The sequence below is a fragment of the Fusarium solani genome (assembly GCF_023522795.1).
Source record: "Fusarium solani strain SB1 chromosome Unknown bctg00000001, whole genome shotgun sequence".
Lineage (NCBI taxonomy): Eukaryota > Fungi > Ascomycota > Sordariomycetes > Hypocreales > Nectriaceae > Fusarium > Fusarium solani.
The window spans coordinates 2,434,199-2,456,843 of record NW_027072156.1 but is presented as its reverse complement, the minus strand read 5'-3'; the positions used below and the strand labels follow the sequence as shown (position 1 = coordinate 2,456,843).

Sequence of the window (22,645 nt, the reverse complement as noted above, 5' to 3'; positions counted from 1 at the left end):
TGACCTTCCCAGTCCAGTAACCCAACTTCTTGGACCAAGAGCTGGTCCACACGACCTTTTGGCTAGACTGCCCCCCTGCGTGTCCCCTGCCGGGATAGACATGACTCGACTATTGCGGCCGAAGACGAATCTTTTGCTTCAGTGACGCCAGGACAGACGATTTGAGTTGTCAACCTCAATTCTCCTCATCTTCTGAACCAGTTCGCTCAGCGTGAGCACCCAAATGCAGTCAAAATAACAATATACTTGTTCCAGTATCGACACCATGGTCCCAGGCAGCTGTCGGCCCTCAGGCGTGAGGCCCATGGTGGGGACCTCCCACTATACACACATCTTCACATGGATAAGGTGGAATGTCACTTGACTATATATACCAAAGGAGGGCCAGCAGAGGTCAGGACATGCTAGTTTGTTTAGAAATGGGCGTCCCAAGTCAGCAAGCTCACATTTCACATGTCTCGCAGAGATATCTCACTGGGGTTCCGATATCCCTAGCATGGCAATTTACATCAACCTCCCGATTTGATCGATACAGTCATGACTCTGTATGACGCACTTGAATATATATATCCAACAACCATCAGCCTTCCAGGCAGGTTTTGCCTCCCGCCGCTTTGCGATCAGACTCTCAATCCCTCCCATGATGGGCCTCTGGCCGGTGGAAAGACAAAGAGGACATTCGACGCTACCATGAAGGCAGCCATGGCCCTACAGACAACTAGGGAACAAGGAGAGCCCCCAGGACTTGCGAGAGATGCAAGATCTGTTGCCGTTCTAGTCAAGCAGGAGGGCAAAAAAGGTCATCAACTTGGGTCAAGCACAACTAGCGTTGGGCAGTCTCGTATAGAATATTGAGAGCCCCCAAGTAGCAAGGAAGTACTGGGAGCCATTGTTGGCCTCGGCATGAACAGTACGAGACGTTCAACTCTTTCTGCGAGAGCTGTATTTAACTTGCCACAAAGTTGACGTGCCCAAGTTATGTGGGTTTCATGATCTCTCACGAGCTTGATTTGATCAAAGTCCCAAAGACACCGCCCTCATTATATACGTTTCCCACATCACCATGAAACGACGGTGCGAGTTCATCATAGTTGGACAAAAACACTTGATCAACATGCCACTCTGATCCCTTGGCGTCAAGGCTGTTCAACTTGTCCCTAGTGTTCAGGCAGCGATCTTTCTTGATAGAACGTTTGATCGAGACCATGTTGCAAAGGGTGGTAGAGAACGGAGATCAAGTCCTCAGCACTACTGTCCGCTAACTCCAGACCACCATTGGGTACAGCTCAAAGAAAGCTTACTGGCCAACCAAGGACCTTGGTAATCTTCAATTTACCCTGCGCGTCTGCACCTGGGACGAAAATGGGAACGATGGAGGATGGGCTTGAATGGGAGAGACGGATGTGGTTGTCACGGATCAAGTTCTCACTACCAAACCCTCCTTATTTAGCTTTCCCTTGTTTCTTTTTCTTGTTTCGATAATACTTATATATCAATTATTGCTTGGAGATCCTTTCCGAACGGAAGCGATGCACGAAAGGAGTTGAGAAGCCTGGCTCTTATCAAGTCTGAAGAGAGCACGAGTGGACCATCGACTTACATCATCAACAGAAAACCAAAAGCTATATACCTCAGATAACGCCCGCATCTGCCCCTGGAGAATCCACAAGTTCGTTCCTCCTATCCTCTGCCTCCGTACTCGGAGGGAAAATACCTGGGTGATAACCCCTAGTCCGGTGGAGGATTTTCGCGTCGTGTTCGAGCACGCGGCACTGATCTGGGAGCGAGGCAGAATACTTGATTGGATATCCCACAAACTGGGATGATAACATCAACTACTGGTTCGGTGGTGTTACGGAAGAAGGCTATGAGTAAGAACCCGTTCGTCTTCAAAGACAACGAGCAACCCTCAAACCCTATCTACCCATGAGGGGAGTCTTACATTCTTTGACGGCTATGATCAGAAGATCCGGTCTGTATCTGAAGCGGACTCTAGAACCTTATCCGCCTTGATCTGCCCTTTGGGTATGCTATGAGGTAAAATTACTTGAATAGAACCTTATGGCTAGAAAACATGGTACAGGCATCAACATGGAAAAATGTGGCGAACTATATACGCAAATACGTCTAGCACGTTATTTTGTGCTCGGATCTTGAGAGGTCATTGCAGATATTGAGAGAGTGGGAAACTATTCTCAGCTTCTCAGTCGGGGTTGGGATGGCATGCGCATGGCCCCTTTGTCAGCCTAACCGGATTGTGGTATCACTCATTCCGCTATTCTTGGCCACACGACTGGCGAGTGCATCAAATGCCACAGCTGTCGACCATGATGTGGGAGTAATCCGGCCTACCTCTACAATCCTTCATCTGAGTCCGGCTGAAAGTGCAGGGCAGGTGCATCACCAACTCATGGGTCAGATATTCCATATCCCCTTAAAGAAAAGGTCTCTATTATATACACCGATGCCAAATCCACCAAGCAGGGTGTCAAGGCACTTGGACATTGAAAGACACCAACTCTCTCGGACTACATATCAGTAGAAGTCTTGGCCAAGGTTCAATTGAGCCACACTTGGCTTCTCATTACTACGCTGGCACACGGTCACGGCCACCCTGACCTCACGCTGGCCCACCTCACTACGAGGTCATGGAGACGGTATATTAAGTGGCACTTTGAGAAACTACTCTCATTTCTCTTCTCTTGTCATATATATAACTGGAATAGCGGCGCCAACCCCGAAGCTTTCACATTTCGGGTATTCATCCAGAGCTTCGACATCAGATGCCCTTCTGCCCCAGGCTAATTGGTCATATATAAAGCAAAGGGGGCTCACAATGGGGTTTCTCGTTTACCCAATAGCACATCCCTTGTTGTGCACTTTAACTGCCTTTTACATGTGGCAAGCTGCGCATGGTCGCTCAAAGGCGCGCCATGAATGACCGGGCCCGCGTTGCATGTGTGTGTCTCTTTGACATATATATTACAATTAAGAAGATCTTCGGTGTCAGCGATATTGGTCTCCAAGGTTCGCTATGACAAGTGCACGGGATCGCCGAAATGCCCAGCGCGGATCACAGTTCAACTGGCAAGCCGGCCTCGCTCTCCCTCCGGTCAAGGGAGGCACCGTCCTAGTTTGAGGACCCAGGATGGTGCTTTAAGAAAATTTCGGAAACTATACTACGAGATGAGGAAGGAGTACTATTTCTCTCTTGTCGGGAGAGGGCTCCCAGCTGGTTTATGATATATTGAGGATTGCTACCATAGAGTAGCAGTGGAAATGCCACCTCACGTATCCCCCGCCCCAGAGCGTTCGACAATTCCAAGCGAAATCACGGGAAATATATATATTCTTGGCCTGGGCGGTTTCTCTCTTGCCATTGCGTTTGGTTGCCCCCCTAGAGCCGGTCTTTTGTTTGAGGAATGTTCAGCGTGCTGCCAAGCATGGCCTGGTTTTGCAGGTTCGCTAGCATGAATAGACTTGTGAGAGGTACTATTGGAGAGATCAAAAGAAATCTCGGGTTATTATGAAATATTTTGTCTTATGACTTCCTTGTTCTTACCTGAAGATAAAATCCCGGCGATTTCTTGATTTTGATAAGAATGCATGGAGATAAGCCAGTTCTTGTCCCTCCGAGTTGAACACAGCACCCGGTAAATAGTCTTGCTTCTCATTAAAGAATGAATTCGTCATGTAAGATAGAATGATACTACGAAAGCATCGATCCATAAAAGATGTCATTTATTGTAACAGCTGGGCCTACAGGGTAGTGAGCCCCATTGCACTTACACATTCGCCCGGCTCGAGTGCCGACATACACTATGAGTCTAGAGCATTCTAATCACTCAAAGTAAACAATACATGGTCTCATTAATCTTGTGTTACCTGCCCTCGGCCCTTTCATCCCAAGTACAAACGGCCCGGCGGTGCAGCTGTCACACTTCGGCAGCCGGTACGTACCCACCAGCCGACTTTCCTAGGAAGGAAGTTAGCACATGAAAGAAAAAGGAAACGCGGGGAGCTTGCCGGGGCGCGCTTCCCCTGTTGCTCCTGTGGGTTTAGCGTTCCCGAGCCCCAAGACGTCGTCCCGAGGCTCAACTCCAACTTCAACCTCGTCTCTTTCGCATCAACAAAATCTCATCAACCTCCAGCATTGATACCCCCTTTAACGTGCACTTTCAACATACCGCAGCACTTTTCGTCTACCCTCGCACGACGCATCAGCCGACTCCGACCCTCCCATCCACCAAGGCCTGCGCGCCTCACGCTCTTCGCCGAACGAATCCCCCATCATGTCCTCCTCAGATTCCTCCTCGCCTTACCCGTTCGCCACCGCCCCCGACATCATCCGCGCCCATCAGAAGGATGCCTACTTCACCGGTCATCTCACTCAGATAATCAGCGACCTGCATCGTCGCCTTCGCGGCGCCCGACTGACCCACGCCCGCGCCCCGGAGCTCCAGACCGCGGCCGCCCTCACATACTTTGCCCTCACCACTATCCCCGGCAACCGCACGCTCGGAGAGGAATATTGCGACCTCGTGCAGATTGATGCGCGCGACGGAAAACTCCCGGGCATCGATCGCCGCGCGGGTTACGTTGTAGCCAGCATCCTACTCCCATATGTGGCCGCCCGCATACTACCCAGCCTGCGCGCCCGGTTGCGCCGCCTTCTGCAGCGCCGTCTAGAAGCCCTCCGAAAACGAGACGACAAGGCAGCAACCGGGCGAGAGGCGCGCCTGTGGGCTTACATCGACACACACCTTAGTTCCTTCACAACAGGCGCCCCCTTCCAGGCCGTCATCCTCGCCCTCTTCTACTTCAGCGGCACCTATTACCAGCTCTCCAAGAGACTCCTATCCCTGCGCTACGTCTTCACACGCACCGTCCCCGACACGCCCGACCGCGCTGGTTACGAGCTTCTGGGCGTCCTACTCGTTGTCCAGCTCACCGTCCAGACCTACATGCACATCCGCTCCACCCTCTCTGACTCGGCCGCTGCTGCGCGTGAGCGCGCCGCGTTCCCCTCGGATGAGATTTCGCTCAATCACGACGGCGCTTACAATGGCGACAACAACCTGCTGCTCTCCCAGGGCGCGCAAAGCCCCAAGTCCAAGGTCGACATTGCCGCTGCTACTCACACACCCCTGGCAACAGTACCGCGGATTCAGTTGACAAGCGACAAGGCTATGGGCTACATAAAGGGTGGGCAGCAGAGAAAATGCACACTCTGTCTGGAAGAGATGAGAGATCCCTCAGCGACACAGTGCGGCCATGTCTTTTGCTGGGAATGCATAGGGGATTGGGTGAGGGAGAAGCCTGAGTGTCCGTTGTGTCGTCGCGAAGCCCTGGCACAGCACATACTACCATTGCGCGTAATGTAGACAGATCGGATAGATAGATTCATGTAGATTGATTTCCAATTCAAATGTACAAGATTAGAATGCACATTACGTTGTCAATATCAGATGCTCAAAACATCAAAGCATGATGCCATGGCTCAGTGCCAGAGCCAGAGGGCATCCCCGGGGCAGCTGTTGCGCCCCTATATAAACGCTCCCAAGACGTCTGTCTCCCGTGGTATCCTGTCCTGTCCTGTCCATCCAATGCTCCCCAACCGCCCATTATCCATCCACCATTCCACTCCTAGAAAAAACAAACATAGTCTCCCAAAGATAAAAATCTCATCTGGACATGAAGAAAAAGAGGGGGTCCTATGCGTCAAGCATGGTCCGCCCATCATCCGCTCCCCTGTATAGTTATACACGGAATTGCCCAACCAGGTTCCGGGGGCCCGGGTGTCGCAACCGCCAGATACACACCTGGCGGGCGAGCCGGACCCCTTCTATCCCATTCCCATCCCGTCTCAAAAATGAACTTGTACACAGAATGAAAGCATGTCCCTCAAGGTATCGTGAAAGCGTTGCTCCAATGCATCGGCGACCTCATAACTCCGTTGTCCCTTTCGACATCCGTTTGGCTTCCAGCCATGGTTGCCCACTGTTGTTTTTTTTCTTTTCGTTTCTTTCTCTGTATGTTTGGTGTTTGGCCTCAGCTGGAGACTCACTCAATAGAGAACAAGACGATCTCGCCTCGTTCGTTCTGGCGAAGACGCAGCGACCGCCAGAGTTCCTTCTCTTCCTTGCCCTTGCCAAGCTCGCTGCCCGTAGCCTCACGCTCTCGGTGGAAGCGCTTCAAGACCTTGTTCATGCTCAGGCCCTTCTCGCTTTCGGGTCCCTTATCCACGAAGCTGAGGAAGACGTCGGCACGAGGCTTGAAGAGGATCACCTGGTTGTTGCCAGGCTCGGTCTTGCCGTCCTTGCTTTGAGGTCGGTATTCGATCAGCTGAGGCTTCTTCTCCTTATGAGAGTGCTTCTTTGACGAAGATGTCTTCTTAGTCTTGGATGACTTGGTCTTTGACGACTTTGTCTTGGACTTGCTCTTGGACTTGGGCTTGGTGGCGCCCGCAATCATGCCAAACAGGCTGTGACTGGCGACGTGCTTCTTCGAGTGCTTCGACTTCTTCAAGGGGCTCGCAGGGGAGACTTCAGGGGCATCACCACCAGAGTAATCGGGAGATGGGGGGAAGACGGGGCGCATCATACGGCTCAGACCACCAGTCAGTCCCGAGTGCAGCACAGGGGGCGCATCAGTCATGACCTGGTCGTTGGGGACCTCAACGTGTAATCGCTTGCGCTTCTTGTCCTTCTTCTCGGTGCTGCTCCGGCTCTTGCGTCTCTCCGTCTTCGGAGCTGGTGTGACAAACTGAGGCTCAGGCGGAGGAGCATTGGCGAACTTGGCCACAGGCTCATCGTCGTCATCATCGTCGTCCTCATCTTCGTCATCGTCATCGTCGTCATCATCTTCCTCCATATAAGGGTAGTCCTCCGTCTTGGGTTCGTATCGCACCAGTGAAGTGCTTGGCTCAGCGTCAGCCAGTCCGTGGCAGGCTGCGAGGTTCATGTTGGAGGCATTGGGCGTCTGGCCCGTTCCAACGAGGAACTCGAATACGTCGACATGAGGTTCAGGGGCAGCTGAAGGGGGAGTCGGGGCCTCTGGTGGGGGGCCGCCGGCAAACTCGTCGTCGCTGCTGTCATCTTCCTCCTCGTACTCGGCCCATTCGTAGTCGCGGTCTTCAGGGAGGTCTTCGACATAGGCGTGGTGGGCCATAGTAGCGTCTTCGTCGTCGTTGTTGTTATTGTCGTTGGTGTTCACAATAGCTTGGGACAGAGACTGGACCTGAGTCTGGTTCTGCTGGGGAGTGGTGGGAGGGTTGTAGTTGGGGTGACTGTGTTTCTGCTTCTTGTTCTTGTTCTTGTTGTCCTTGTAGAGAGCGCCTTGATACTTTTGGTCTTCGGTCATGCAGCTCTATTATATGATGTCAGAAGACATGACACAGATTCAGGGGCTCGGAGGGAGGGGAGGACATGGGAGCTATGACTCCCAAGATGCCTGCCATATCCTGTGATACGTACGGTATGAGATCGGTACTGGACGCCGGGGAAGTGTACCATGCAATCAATGCAGGTAAAGGTGGCGCCGCGGCAGCGGTTTCGATGAGGGTCGAGTTTCTTCTTGGTGAGGACGTCACCGCACGCCTGTGAGAGACGGTGAGGTTAGATGGGTATAGTACAGAGAGATGAGGTCGAGAACAAGAGATAATATGTAAGTAGAGACGAGAAAGGGTATATAGCGGGATGCAAGACAATGGAGACTCGTTCGATGCGGCGGGGTGGTGGACTGGGATATTTGAGGGATGCCAGGGGAGGCGAGAGCATGGCGAGAACGTTGTGGTGGGCCAGGAGATCGGCATGGGGAAGAAGGGGTGTCCCTTGAAGGAGACAGTTCGTGACAAGAATGGTGTGGTGGGAGGGATGTCAGGCGTGTATGATGATATCCTGGGGGGTGGGCATTGTCTGAGGGTGAGGGTGGTGGGTGGGCAATTGTGTACGAGATATGTAGCCGGGCTTATTGGCGGCGGCAGTACACACAAGACAAGGTATGCAGCATGAATAGCAGCAGCAAGGGAATGGATAATCGAGCCGGGGCTTGGCGAGCGAGCAATCGAAGAAAAAGACAATTCACAACGTACCTCACAGGAGAAGGAGACCATGGCTGCAGTGCTCAGAGGGGTGATACTCCCGATCCGAGTGTCGATGATTGGGCGAGGCGAGTTGGGCAGAGGGACAGGAGAAGAGGCAAGCTGCAGGTCAAGTGGCCGCCGCGGTATTTAACGGGAGCGTCAGGCTGGCTTCGAGAGAGACCTTGGAAGAGGTTGCAGAAAATGCTGGATGCCGAGACGATCAGTGGGCTCGCAAGGGCCACGGGCGACCAAGTGATTCGGCCGAGGCGAGTTCCTTGGGCACTCTTGATGCAAGAAAAAATCGGGGGCTGCCCAGTTTGCAGAGCTCTGTATGGCCTGGACCCAAGTTGCTGATATGACAGGCGCAAAAAACTAGCTCTCAGAGGCTGGAGTTGGGTTCAGTTGGGCACTACTTGGGTAGCATAAGGCGATGAGCAGAGAGTAGCAAAGAATGAGCGAGGCGAAGCACTTGAGAGGGGCAGAGGAATGCGACGCCCAGGTCAAGACAGGACGGGAGAAAAGGCGGAAAGTCAAGTTTGACGACGACGATAGCACGAGTTTGGATGGAGGGGCGGGCGGGACAAGAGATAGCGAGATAGCGAGAGAGATGAGATGAGAGAGCCCCCAAGTCAGGTGGAGGGGCTTGCAAGCCAGGGCAGGGCGGGCAGGGCGAGCGAGCGAGCGAGCCAGGGTTCTGGTCGAGCTTCCGAGGGCACGGTTGTTGCGGCGGCGGGATCTCTGGCTTGGTCCCAAGCAAGCGTGTTGTTGGCCGTAGCGTGATGATGGAGGCGCGGGTGGGCGGGAACGGTGGCGTGTGATCGCAGGTTTAATTAGGATGGCTCCAGAATGTGAGAAGGAGGGGGAGGGGGAGTCAACAAGCGAACGAACTGGTTCGTGAAGATCAGTGAACCGGTATGTGTTGATGTTGATGTTGTTGTTGTGGTTGAAGGAGAAGGAGAGGATGTGGGTGACGGAGAAAAAAAAATAAAAAAAGAGGGCGGCTGAGGTGGATGCGGCAGATGAAACTACTGACGTACCAGCCAAACAAAGGCCTGTAAGGGCAAGAACGAACCTACAGCAACAACTCGACAAGAGCCAACGAACAGTTCAGGAACTTGCACAACACAGCATAAGATCCAATGCGTGGGCGTCGCGTTGCATCCAGGGCCAAAATTAGGACATCCAATGTTCTGGCGTGAGATGGATGGATGGCTCATCGCCAGCACGAGCGCCAGCACGAGCACCAGCGCCAGAGCGACAACACACATGCAACACACACCAAACAGAACCAGCCCAGGAGAAGCCTCCTTTCGAGCAACATCCAAAACACGGACGTCTGGTTGGACAACCCCAGTCATGTCTCAGCCTATCAGTGTGTGTGAGGGCGCTGCTCCGGCGACGCCCAGAAGTCACTGATTGGACGCTTTGCCATTACACTACCCGAATTAGCAGAACCCTGATGATGATGATGCTGCTGCTGATGCGCCCTGGAGTCTCATCGCTCGCCCTGGCAGACGCTGGGTCGAGTGTGAGTGTGAACGAGCGAGCGCTAGCCCAGCCCGGCATTCCTTCGAAACTCGTGTGAGGCGACGTCACCATTGGCTGAATGGCACCACGGCAGGACACTGATCAATGCCGCCAGTCACGACAAGCCCGGGCCCATGGGTCGATGATTGGAGACTTGACTTCCATGCCCATCTCGCGGAAGCTCGAGGGGAATGCCCGTCCGTTTGTCAATCACTTGTCAGAAGGCGTGACAGGAACCGTCAGAGGGTGGTTGCAGCAAAAACCCTATGGCCCCCCCTGGACCGTGGCGCGCTTATGTGTTATGGATGTCCAGCTCCAATTGACTCGTCGTAAAACGAGGCGCTCGATATTGGAGATCAACCACGCGCCATTGCAATGCATGTTTCGCAGAGATGGGTGTGCTGTGCCTGACCAGTTGGATGGATTTGACTGTTCCTCCTCCATCTTTTCTCTCCCACCAGATCACTCTCTGATTTGTCTGCAATTGTCCACTCGAGGCGAGGGGCCTCAAAGCGGCAGCGCTTCAATGGGTCCCCCGAGCCAAAAGGGAACCGACTTACAAGGGGGAGCAGGAGGGGCCGTGGAGTCGAGACAGCTTCAGTAACCATTTTGCGGCGGGGCAGGGCAGGGCAGAAGCAGTGACAGCAAACACGGGGAGAAAAAAAGAAAGAAAATTTTTCCATCTTGCTTGATCTGACAGAGGCTGAGAGGGGGACCTGTGTGTCTGCTGGCAGGCATCCCGGTCTAGATGGAGGGGCAGCTTCTGGATCTCGACGACGGACGTGGCAGGTCGCCTCTTCCGGTCCATCTTCGACGGGCTCCGGCCTCCGACGACATATCCCTCCGTAGCCGCTGGCGGCCACAGCCGGAGCATACATGCATAAACTGGTCGAACCAATGAATGCACGGGGCCTTGCGAGGGCCTAGAAGCGAAATATGCTTTCAACCGTCCGCGAAACAATAACAACAAAAGTCAAAGTCCATCTGGCTACCATGACAAAGTTCAATCGCATACCTTGACCCCTTGCATAAAACTATCCTCCCGGCTGGTATTTGACCATGAACTATCCGCGCCCACGAGGCCGTCATGCCGCCTCCCGTCGGCACCCCACCTTCGCAGGGTGACAAGACAAGACACAACCGGGTTCATTTACCTGCATCACCAGAAGAGAACGACGAGTCTGATTTTTGCTTCCTTGCCAGCTCTCTGGACCTGAGTGGGCTCTCTATCCCTCTCAGGGACCCCGTCAAGATGCGGCGTTATTTCCAACGGTCCCGTGGTCGCCTTAGCTCTCTGAGCTATGCCCCAAAGAAGCTCACCACAAAGAGGCTAACGCCGGGGCGGTGCGCGCGGAAGAGCCAAGGTGAGGCGTGTTTCAGGGGATATCCCTGGATCGACAGCACAAGACGGGCATGCGGTTGCGGGATTGATGCTCAACACGAAAGCTGAGGAATGGAGCAGGCGTTCAGATTTCTATTGAGACTAACACAATAGGACGAGAAAAGCGCAAGAAACCGGGACAACAAGCAAAAGGACCCCAATTCCCGCTATCCGCATTCCTCGTCGAGGTTTGTTCTGTCTCTGTGTTTAATTGTTCCGTGTATAACATTCAAGAAGCGAAGAACCCCCACGCGCGGGCCAGATGTGATGACTGTTGCAGAAGAGGTGAGATGCTGTTTCATCGCCGACACAGAGCAAGCACAGCACAGCCAGCCAGCCCCCCTTGGCCTCCCGAGGTCTCGGACCTGGGCTTTGGGGTACGGCTGTCGTTTATACATGCCCTTATGCAGGCCACGCACGTTAGCCCAATTCCGCCGGGCCAGAAATCAGGGGCGCAGGTCGTGACATGTCAATGCCACGATTACACGCTTGACAAGTCGCCAATGGCAGTCACATCGCGTACTCCTCTCACCATCCCCTTGTCGCCCTCCTCCGTCACGTTTGACTCAGAGGCCTTTCAGGATCTGGGGAGACACACGAGAATAACACGAGGTGGTCGCACATATCAAGATCTCTCTCGGATGAACGGCTGAGCGAGATGAGGTTGCTTCCATTGGACGACTGCCCCTTGGTCCGTCCGTCCTTACGTTGGCGCCGAACTGCGGTGTTCTGAGCTTTGTTGGTCCCGTGGAGAAGCTCGTTCGTTTCTTCCTAGAAGCTTCCTAGCTGGGAAATGGCGTGCCGTGCTCATTTCCACCGACATCATCGCGATGAGTCCCCTGGCAGCCGTTGCACACAACCCGCCCGCCCCCTCCTTATCTGTCAGTCAGTCAGTCCGTCCGTCATTGTCACTGCCGTCGTGGCATTGCAACACAGCCTGCCATGTAGGAAAACTCAGGCGCCCACGTAATACGCAACATCTTACGGATAATAATAAACCTGGAGCTGTCTCGTCTCGTCGATCCCGTTTGGCGGAGGGGATGGCTCGAGCTGTGCCTGTTTCGCCTGGTGTGTCAGCTTCATTGATGGGGGATCCCGTGAGCGTCAGGTAAGGGGCGCAGAGGGCACACGGGTACCTGAGATGGCCTGGCGGCCCGGGTACCTTGGTCGCGGAGCTAACGCTGACCGTTACCTCTGTTGCGTATGTCGAGCATGTACTACTCAGTAGCATCATCTCCCCTCTCCCCACCTCACCGAGCTGAGATCATCCGTGCCCCACCAATAACGAGCAAGATGGAGGATAGGAGCCTTCCAATCTCTCCTCCGTGCTTTCATTGTTGAGGTGGTCGGGTCGTGCTCGTGCTCGAATTCGTCGGACTCTGGGGGATTGCCAACAGGCAACAAGCTCCCTCCCTCTTACCTTCTGCCCGTCCCTCTTCTTTCTCGAAACCTTCGATTCTGGTCAGATCCCTCTCCACCTCGTGAGACGCCCAGGTCCGACTCAACTTCACCATAACCTCCAAGACCAGCGATACTCTCCGTTCCTACTATACCTATACTCCGACCCCTGCTCCGCCTTTCTTCAACGTCCCCTTTTGGACCACTGTCTGTCAAAGTCGTCCTCCAACATCATCCCATCCCACGCGCCTTGTACGGCTTCAGCCTCGGCTCGCCTCCGACCTTGCCGCCGCCGACCGTCTCGTCTTGTCCTGTCTTGTCCTCACTGCGAACCCCATGTCGCGCTCCTGCATGGGACTACCTTAAGTGGGATCGCTCCCGAGATAGACGGCAGGGTTCAGAGGTCCATCGAGAGATATTCACCTTTGTTTTTTGCAGTTAGGGCCTATGAGAAGGAAATAGCTACTATTGGCATCGCCTACTAGCTCGGCAATCAATCCTTTCGCCCAACACTCCGCTCATTCATTCTGTCCTTCTTTCTCTTCTTCCCCAACAACAACGACGACACGGACGCTGCCTCCATCACCAACCTACGTCCTCCGAACCTCTCCGTTGGATAGCTTCAACTCCCGGCCACTGCCTGCATGCATGCAAACTTGGGATAGGCCTGCATCGGGATCAGCTGTTGTCTGTCCTACGCCTCGTCCGCAGCAACTACACGTTTTCCCTTGTGAGGCTGCCATCTTATTGTCGAGCAAAAAGCCCCAACGGCCATCGTCTCCTTAACCCTCCACCGCTCTCTCTCTTGTCCTTTTGGGGAGGCTTGCCCTGGGTCACCGCATTTTGGACCCTCGCAGCCGTTACCCCTGGCTTGTTCGTTTGTGTCTATCCATTGTAATGCCCAGCAAAACCGGCCGAACAAACATGGCCAGCTCCAACCCTCCTCCGTCGCCAACCTCGTCCAGCTACCTCGAGCAGACCGTGTCGATACTGACGTCGGTCGCCGGCTACATGCGTCTGCCCGCGTTGGCTTCCACGGTACGTCGACTCCGCAGCAAGCCGTCGTCCATCCGCCTGAATGCAGGTCCCAGTCCCGCTACGTCCAAGTCCACATGAGCTGACCACGCCGTGCGCAACTTTACAGGGCATCGCCGCCGTCCTCACCTCGCTGCTGTACTTTAAGCAAAAGTTCGTATATCCGCCCTGTCCATTGACTGCTGCTACTACTCTTCCGTTCTCCTCCGCTCGTCTCTATCCACTCTCCGACCCGCAACATCATCATGCCGTCCCCCGCGCTAACCCAGCCTCTCTCGCTTGCATTAGGGCATTGATTTATCCGAGCCACATTCCCGCAAACTCTCGCTCCGACGTTCCCAAACCTTCTGACTTTGGCATCAAAAACTTCGAGGAGTTGTATATCCCAACCGACGATGGCGAGAAGCTCTCGGCCTACTACATCCGGGGCCCTCGTGGCCACAAGAACTCCAATGTCACCATTTTGATGTTTCATGGGAATGCTGGGAATATCGGTCACCGATTACCCATTGCTCGCATGATCATCAACTATATTGGTTGCAATGTGTTTATGCTGGAGTATAGAGGCTACGGCTCTTCGACCGGCGAGCCCGACGAGTCTGGTTTGAACATTGACGCTCAAACGGGGCTGAACTATCTTCGGCAGCGGGCCGAGACACGAGATCACAAGCTCATCGTCTACGGTCAGAGCCTGGGGGGTGCCGTCAGCATCAAGCTGGTGGCCAAGAACCAGGACTCGGGTGCTATTACGGGCCTGATCCTCGAGAACACGTTTCTCTCCATCCGGAAGCTTATCCCTTCTGTTGTGCCTCCTGCCAAATACCTCACCCTGCTATGCCACCAGGTCTGGCCCAGCGAGTCGATACTACCCAGTATCAACAAGGTGCCGACCCTCTTCATCAGTGGCTTGCAGGATGAGATCGTCCCGTAAGTTCTCCCTCTATCCGCACACTCCAACCACTACTTGATCCTGTGATGATCAAATTTGCATCACCCACAAAAGATGAACCCTCGTGGTCTTGATAAGAAAGCAAATATTCCCTGACGATCCAACCCATCCTTCCGCTTTAGTCGCCAACGATGCGAGCCGGAACATAGGCTAACGTTAGCTCGCAGACCACGACACATGAAGCATCTGTACGAGATCTCCACGGCACCCACCAAGCGGTGGAAGCCCCTGCCCGGTGGTGACCATAACTCGAGCGTTCTCGAAGAAGGTTACTTCGAGGCCATGTCAGATTTCATCGCCGAGGTGACAGGCGACTCACCACGGGAGAAGACACGCATATAGGACGGGGTGTTCCCGTAGATCTTTCCACGCACATCATCATCACCTCGGGGTCCGAGTAAGGGAAACATCACATACAGCATGCATACATACACTCACGATTGAATGATACCCTCCGTCTTTGTTTTTGTTGCGCAAAAAAAGAAGTCCTACCCAGCATCCATCATCATCATGTACAACAACACACGAATTTGCATATTTGCCCGCTTCCATAGAAGAAACCTGGAAATTAATGAAACATTGACCAACTTTACTTGCTCGTGTGGTGGGGATTATCTCCCATGTGATCCCCCCTATATAATGCTCTCGTGACGCCAAACTAACTCTTGGAGGTGACATTGTGTCTCGGATTACGATGCTAGTTGCAAAGGTCTAAAAGCAAAAGCAAAAGCACAGGCTCAACAGCTTTGACCTAGTGGCTTTCTTGTCATTGAATACTCGGTATTGGCTACCAGCTATTTGGTCCTGGGTCTAAATGGAAAGGTCATGGAAATGTTGGGAGGATGTCACAACAGATACCACTTTGACACTTTGACAATACCAACACAGTAAAAGACATGGATGATTTAGACTCATAGTTATTGAATTGACCTAGCCTTGGAAACATGCTTTGCTACTAGTCCTAGCATTCTACATCCCCGTCAAGTGCCGCCCACACCTTGCCCGCCTCGGGCTGCTGTGGCTTCTTCTTCTTAAGCCCGAGCAGCTTGCGGCCGGGCTTGATCGAGTCCTCGAGCGCCGGCGTGGACGACGAGGAGGTGGGCTTGGACGCCGCCCGCCCAGCCACGGCGCTCCATCCCCCTGTGCCCGGTCGGCGGAGCACCTCGCGGCGGGTGATGGCGCCCTTGTCGTCCGAGTGGCAGAGCAGCACACCCTCGGCGAGCTTCTGGCTGCGGATCGTCTGCTCGATGCGTGGCTTCAGAGCAGCAAGGCTCTTTTCGACAGGGGCGGGTGTGAGGAAGGCTGAATACTGCGCTGTAGCCTTGATGAGAACCTCATCGTTAAGGAAGTCAGTCTTGAACGAGAAGCCCTGCAGGGATGCAAGGTCTGAAGCGAGCGCGGTTGTGACCTCGTCGATGGTCAGGCCAAAGCGAGGCTCGGTGAGGACCATGCTGTTGAAAGGCTCGCTATCAAAGGGGGGTGGGCTTGGGGGACGAAGAGCCGCAGCGGCAGCGGCTTCGGCAGCTTGAGCGGCCCGGATCTTGACGCACTGGGCGAGCGTCTTGGGCGGAGCAGATACGAACTTGTCCGTCTTCCAGACAACGACGGATCGATTCGAGCCGTAGTCCTCACTCTTACTCTCGAGGCCAAAGTCTTCGGCCAGGAGGTGCAAGAACTGGCGAGACTCATTGCGCATGGGCTCATATCGAAGACGAACTTCATCTGGGTTAGCAGCAAAGACGCGGAAATGTCTCTCCTGGCTGTCACCCCAAGAGGGGAACTGCTTGTAAAGCTTCAGCGTGTTGTCTGAGAAGGGGACATGGTCGTTTGTGTGTGACGCAGGGTCGATGTTGAGAGCCGCAGCAAGGCGACGGTTACGGTCCAGGCGTTCACATTCTTCGTCGCATCTTAACTCTGGACGGCTTGGAGTTGGATTGCTGGTGCTCGTGAGGCACTTGAACTCCTTTTTGTAGTTACCGCAGGGGCACTGGACAACCATCTTCTTCTGGCAGGCAGTAGACTCATTGCAGGCTATCCGCATGTTAGTTTATACATTATGCAGGTTGACTTGAACACTTACGAGTCTGGCCATGGCAGACATTCTGGCAAGTGTGATTACAGAGCAGTTTCGTCTTTCCACAAACTTGCTCGCAGCCCTCTTGAGCATCGCCGCACTCTCCAGGGCGGTGGCAAAGCTTCCTACAAGTATGAAGACTATACAAGGTCAGTATCAATAGATCTTTTTGAAGGGTGATGATAAACCTACCCGCATTGAAGCTTCTGCCCACAGATCTCGCCGCAGTGAACCTGCTGGAGATGGCAAGGCTTGTTGTGAAAAGTTGTCTTCCCACAGGCGCATACCTTCTCAGTGAGATAGGCACAAGGAGGGCATTCAACGTCATCAGGATGACACTGATGCTCAACAGAGGGGTGACCGCAAGCGGTCTGGCGCCTGCACTTGGATGTGCAATATGGCTGGCGAGTCCCACAGGGTTGAGGAGGCTGAAGAACCGTTGCACCGCAGTTGCAGCTAATTTCGGTCCATACAGCTTCAGGACAGCTCTGGCAAGCTCCACGATGGCAGAGCTGCTCACAGAAGTGACTACCACACTTGAGTGGCCTGCCACAGACCTGAACACAGATGTGCTCAGCTTCAACCTGAATAGAGTCGACACCAGAACGCTGCTTCTTCCGCTGGGCGACCCTCTGCGCTGCCTTCTTTTCACCCGGGCAGCAGTGCTCTCCACATCGATGCCGCCCGCAGTTCCGAGTTGCCTGACACACCTTGAAGCACAGGGGGTGTTGGATATCCCCCTCATGGCAGATGGACGGGGCGGTGACTCGGCCACACCGACAATCTATATCCATGACCTGCATACAAGGGTCACAATCTCCAGTGTGACACAATGACTGGCATGTGTGGCCACACTTGAGCTTCTTCTCGCAAACTCTCTCGCAGTGAGGAACATGCTCCTCGCAAGATTGGCGCGGGTGATCCATGAGATCCTTGAGCGGTGTCTTTCCGCAAGGACAATGGGTAACCACGTCCGGAGAGAAGGGGCAGTGAGCCGGGAGCTCATCCTGTGGATGACAAGACGTCTCACAGCGATGGACTCCACAGTCGTAGGCCCTTCCGCAGGCATTTTCGCAGCTGAAAGAGCCCTGGAACCAATAATCGTTGGTAGGATCGTAGGAGTCGCAGACCTCATCCTGCTTGAAGCATTCCATCTCCTTCTCGACCCGTCCGCAATAGCACCTAGCCTTCACTGCCACCTCGCAGGTTCCACAGACACCTGGGTGACAAATCTGTGCGCATTCGTGCTCTCCACAAGATAGCAAATCGCCACATGGTTCTCGGCAACTCCAACCGTTGTAGTAGTCGGTATCTCTGCAATTCTTGCGAAGCGTGTGCTTACCACAGTAGCAAGGCTCGGGAGGGCTCAGCACATTGCAAGGTGGACAGGGCCCAGGATGGCACTGAAGGGTACAGGGGTGTGAGCAAGTCGTCCGTGGTTTAGAACATGTCTGCCCACATGAGTGAGGGGGCAAGAGGCTGTTGTGACTGGGGTTGAGATCTTTGCCGCACCAACACTGATAATCACCGGGCTCGCCAGTCAGGCTTGAGTTGCAACCGGGACAACGCCATGACTTGTCGCCGGTGGCCTCGTCCACCTTCATCGAGGTGCTCCACCATTGATGAGCGCACTTGAGATGGACGACGGTCCAGCAAATGGTGCACGACCAGACATAACTTTTGCGGGTAACGTCATCGGCGCAGATTCGGCATTCGTAGTTCCAGTTGCTAATGTCCTCCTGGATCCGTTGCCAAAGGTCGGGGGCAGTCGACTTAGGAACGTCCTGCTTTGGCCTCCCCTGTTTCCGATCAGACCGAGATCGACCTCCCTTAGAGCGCGGCTGGGTCGGAGGCTGAGATTGAGCCGAGCTTGATTCCGGAGCACTGAGATGGTCAGCATAAGAGGGCGTGTTATGTTACGATTAAGCAAAGCTTACCTTCGTGCAGCGACGGGTTGCCCGGGGACAAACTCGGGAGCGTCTGCACTCAATGACTGATCCTGGGAAGTTGCTTGAGCCGGTTCTTCCGTTGTGGTGGTCAAGCGGCCACCGAATTGCCGATGAGGTCCCACGCGGAATCCTCCTCTTCCTCGGTTCTCTGAACCATGAGAAGCACCTCGTTGACCGCGCCGATTCCGTCGGCCTCTGGACGATGCTGAACTTTCAGGAGCGGAAGAGGCGGGCTGCTCCACCTGGGGTGTGGTTGAAGGTGTAGCATCAGTAGCATCAGCAGCGGTGGCCTGAGAGGCGGCGTTTCTACCACCTCGGGAGCCTGATGCGGTGGATTGATTCCCTTGACCGCGGCTCCGGCCACCTCTTCCCCTACGACGTCCACCACGTGAGCCCCCTCTCGATCCTGATGCTCGACCTTCATTCTGGGACTGATTCTGAGCCTGATTCGAGGCCTGTCCTCCCCCTTGCTCCGACATATTGACGGAGGTCAATGTGAGAGACTGCGTAGCCGATAGTAGCGGAATGATTGCGCTGTGTAATATAAAGCGTCTTCAAACTGGAATGACAATGAAATGAAAATGGAAAAAACTGGAGCAAAATGCCTGAGATGGAGCGTGCAGTCTTGGGAAGGTTCGCTCGCAAAGGTTTCAACAGCCCTGCTGATGGGATGAAATGGGTAGCAGAGGCGAGAGATGCGAAAGGATGAGGAGAGGATCTAGGAGGAGGGAGGAAGAAGGAGACGTAGGACCCGAGGTGATGATATATCGAGAGGCGTTTGTCTCGACCTCAAACAAAACTCGGGAGGCGTTGGAGGTCGGTGGAGCCTTGAAGCTTCCGCGTGTGGCGAAGCCTTGCCCTGCTCTGACAAACATTGGCTGACCATCAGAATGACTCACCCAGAGTGACTGCCTCTCTAGGTCTGCAATTTGGCAAGCTCAGTTCTGAGTGGCCAAGACATTTCTCTATTCAGAAAAATACCCTTTAGCGTCTCACGAGGAGTCATACGAGTGATTATTCAACTTATTTCTTGCATTTCTCCGACGGGAGCCTGGAAGCCTGCAGGAGAAACCTCGATATCAAAGTCCATGAGTAATGTGGCTAGTGAGAGCACCGCCACAGCACATCCGACGTCTACCGGGTAGCTCCCATCCTTGGATTCGTACTACACCATATCCTCGGTCGTTTCTTTGTATTGGATTTCTTTGTCGGATAGTTATTTGACTACTCTTACTGTATTGGCCAACTATCTGCCTTTCTTCCTAACTATTGACTGGGTGGTTGGATGCAGGATGCCTCAAATATAGCCAATGGGCTGAAGCGGCTTGCCGCAAAGTGCAGCAAACGCTCGAGCTTTGATATGCTCATAAAAGTATGACTCCGGTTGCACAAGACCAGAACGAGACTCGTTCCTCTCCCGTGTCGTATCACCAATGCGGCTATCCGCTTTGTCAGGGTCACTGAGACGGCCATGGGTATCCCCTTTGTTCGGAAGATCAGTAAGGGAGGATACACCGGCTGCGAAAATTTCCATAATTGCGCATGAAAAGGGGGTGGCAGCCTGGCCGTTTGGCTTAGGTGCTTGTGTCATAGCATCATTAAGACGCCGTGGTCCAAATATCTTTATCCGGCCCAAGGCTACCCACAGGACGGGAAGGGGTACTCGAGTATGGGCGCGCTCCACGAATAGAAACACCCACTTGCTTGAGGATGCCGCAATGGGCCAGCTAGAACAATAACGTTCGATCTGGTTATATATTAACTCTGAGTTTGGGGTTTCAGCCCTGTGAGGCAGCATCACTCATCCAACACTCCACATTAATAGAAAGATGGTTGCTTGAGAATCGAGCACGGTAGCATTGATTGGACATGCAATTGGAACGAGCAAAGTCTGTTATATTTGGGCGAGACTATGGACCGACTATCCATCTAAGTTGTAATTGGAGATCAGGTGTGAGACTGTCACTCATGAATAGCTTCACCAGCACTGTAACACACGCGTGAGCGACGTCAATCGAAACGCTCAAATCCCCTGATAACTTGAATCAAGCACCAGAGAACTGGGCATTGATGTATTGGGAGGTTACTCTAATGTAAGGTCACAAAAGCTTACGTGAGTGGATGTTGTTGTAGCCGTTCCACATTCTGGCCGATTGATCGGCGAGAAAAGATGAGCTTGGGTGCCGAAATCCGAACATATCCCAGCAATGGCATCAAAACCAACTGCGCCATTGACATATCAAGCTTTTTTTATCTCATGATTTCGAGATCGTCGCTGGGTAGCGGAGATAGAGCGGATTTTATAGCGCTCACAGTTGCCATAGTGCGAGGACTAGATGAACCACCAAGAGACCATTATTACCTGTACCATGAAACTTCGAGAGATCATTTCAAATCTTCAAGTAAAATGGTGTTTGAATGAACATCCTTCTTGAAATTTCCCCGTGAATATTGTAGATAGGCAGTGCCGGTTTTCCGTCTGGCCATCTTCGTATAAAACCTCGCAACAAGTGATGTAATGGCTCTCCACAGCTTTTGTAAACACCCACAATTAGAACAATGCCTCAACTCCCTGAGTGGTCAACTGCCCAGTTCTGTAACTGACGATCTCTCGTGTTAGTTTCCACAACAGGGGGGATAAGGATGAAGGCTGGAATCTTGATCAGTGGACCGCTGGGTCCGTTATCCCTTTCGTGTTTCTGTGCTCAAATACTATGCTATCCCCGCCAAGAGGGCATACACTCGAGTTTCTCACACTCTTCGAAATGATTGCTTGCTTCATGTAAATGTAATAATGTCTTGTTAATGTTTCGAGGTAAATCCAGTTGAGCTGATCTGCAAACGACCTATCACGTACTCACTTTGTCATAGGTAGCTTATCCACTTACACCAAGGCTATAGTTACCCATTCTTTACCTCGACAATCATGAAACCGCTCTTATTTCACCTGGGTTTGGGCTCCCTTTGGCTCCTATTATTCCGATATTGTCAGCAAACCTCTTTTCAAGACCCCTCGTCCTTGTTTTACGATTCAGATCGTGCCTATACCCGAAACTACTCCGCAACTCGAGAATTGGAAGCCGACGAATTCCTCGAGAGAGCTTCCTGGACACCCGCGACAGCAAAGCGCCCATGGATATATCACGGAAGGGACGACGTCGAGAAGCCGGACGGGTACAGGATATGCGTCGGGATCCCTAGTGTCCGAAGAGAGAGGAGCAGTTCACCGGGCGGACGATAGCCTCCCTACTCGACACTCTAAGCCCAGAAGAGCGGAGACTGGTCGACTTGAAGATCCTACTGGCGGACGATGCGCCGCAGAACCACCCGGCTTGGCAGCAGCCATGGCTCCATAACGTCGCCGATGAAGTGCTAGTTTACGGAGAAGAGTCCAGCGCCAGGGCTGACAACGCCCAGCCCGTCACTTCAATCTCGCGGCGCTCAACCATTGGCGACGATCGAAACAAGAGAGTTCAGCTGGACTATGCCAATGTGATACGCGCATGTCGAAGCACAGAAGCCGATTACTTTGTTCTAGTCGAAGACGACGTGATTGCTTCGCGAGACTGGCTTCGGAGACTGCACAAGTCACTTGAAGAGACTGAGGCTAGGAACACGGGAGCGGATTGGATCTATCTTCGACTGTTTTATTCGGAGACTCTCCTGGGGTGGAACTCGGAAGAGTGGCCTGTCTACCTGCGGGACTGCATCCTCACTTACACGGCGGTCATCCTGATTGTGTTATTGGTGCGATGCAGGTCGGCGGTATTGAAGCCAATGAGGTCAACAGATCTCATCAAGTCAAACGTGTGCCTCATACTTCAGACCCTATTTTGGGTGACAGCTTACCTAGCCTTGTATTTCATGGCTGGTAGACTATTGGTTGATCCATTTGGACTTGGGGTCCATGAGATGCCGCGTTATGGCTGTTGCGCTCAAGGCCTTGCCATGCCTCGTCGGCATCTGGGGACATTGGAGAATCAACTTCGAGAGCCACCTCATCATCTCCCTGGTGATTCATTTGTGGACATGGTGGCGGATCAGGAAGGCCTCAAGAAATGGGCCATGGTTCCAAGTGTGTTGCAACATGTGGGTGTAAGAGGTTCATCAGAACGCGGGGGATACTACAAGACCACATGGAATTTTAGCTTCGAGAAGGGTCTAACCGAATAGAACAAGATAGCCGTGTATCACAAGTTAATAACCGAGCTACAATGATGTGATGGACCTAGGATATCAGGTTTCCTTG

General features: G+C 53.3%; 5 protein-coding genes across 5 annotated transcripts; 3 read left to right on the top strand and 2 right to left on the bottom strand.

The window, feature by feature from the left end:
* Window positions 1-4,292: 4,292 nt before the first annotated feature.
* Window positions 4,293-5,384, top strand: MRS44_002878 (uncharacterized protein; the record flags this gene model as incomplete). Its single annotated transcript, XM_046268234.2, has 1 exon — window positions 4,293-5,384. One exon carries the CDS (start codon window positions 4,293-4,295, stop codon window positions 5,382-5,384), a length of 1,092 nt encoding a protein of 363 aa, XP_046136988.1.
* Window positions 5,385-6,063: 679 nt separating this feature from the next.
* On the bottom strand, window positions 6,064-7,778 carry MRS44_002877 (uncharacterized protein; the record flags this gene model as incomplete). The annotated part of the gene is made up of 3 exons (XM_065622985.1): window positions 6,064-7,368; window positions 7,476-7,598; window positions 7,707-7,778. 3 exons carry the CDS (start codon window positions 7,776-7,778, stop codon window positions 6,064-6,066), a joined length of 1,500 nt encoding a protein of 499 aa, XP_065479057.1.
* A 5,535-nt stretch (window positions 7,779-13,313) lies between these two features.
* On the top strand, window positions 13,314-14,715 carry MRS44_002876 (uncharacterized protein; the record flags this gene model as incomplete). The annotated part of the gene is made up of 3 exons (XM_065622984.1): window positions 13,314-13,427; window positions 13,534-14,351; window positions 14,541-14,715. The coding sequence occupies 3 exons, from the start codon at window positions 13,314-13,316 to the stop codon at window positions 14,713-14,715; spliced, it is 1,107 nt and encodes a 368-aa protein (XP_065479056.1).
* Window positions 14,716-15,334: 619 nt separating this feature from the next.
* On the bottom strand, window positions 15,335-18,875 carry MRS44_002875 (uncharacterized protein; the record flags this gene model as incomplete). Its single annotated transcript, XM_065622983.1, has 8 exons — window positions 15,335-16,404; window positions 16,454-16,475; window positions 16,514-16,587; window positions 16,640-16,680; window positions 16,735-16,943; window positions 17,005-17,091; window positions 17,158-18,331; window positions 18,385-18,875. The coding sequence occupies 8 exons, from the start codon at window positions 18,873-18,875 to the stop codon at window positions 15,335-15,337; spliced, it is 3,168 nt and encodes a 1,055-aa protein (XP_065479055.1).
* Window positions 18,876-21,322: 2,447 nt separating this feature from the next.
* On the top strand, window positions 21,323-22,569 carry MRS44_002874 (uncharacterized protein; the record flags this gene model as incomplete). The annotated part of the gene is made up of 2 exons (XM_065622982.1): window positions 21,323-21,570; window positions 21,660-22,569. The coding sequence occupies 2 exons, from the start codon at window positions 21,323-21,325 to the stop codon at window positions 22,567-22,569; spliced, it is 1,158 nt and encodes a 385-aa protein (XP_065479054.1).
* Window positions 22,570-22,645: the final 76 nt, after the last annotated feature.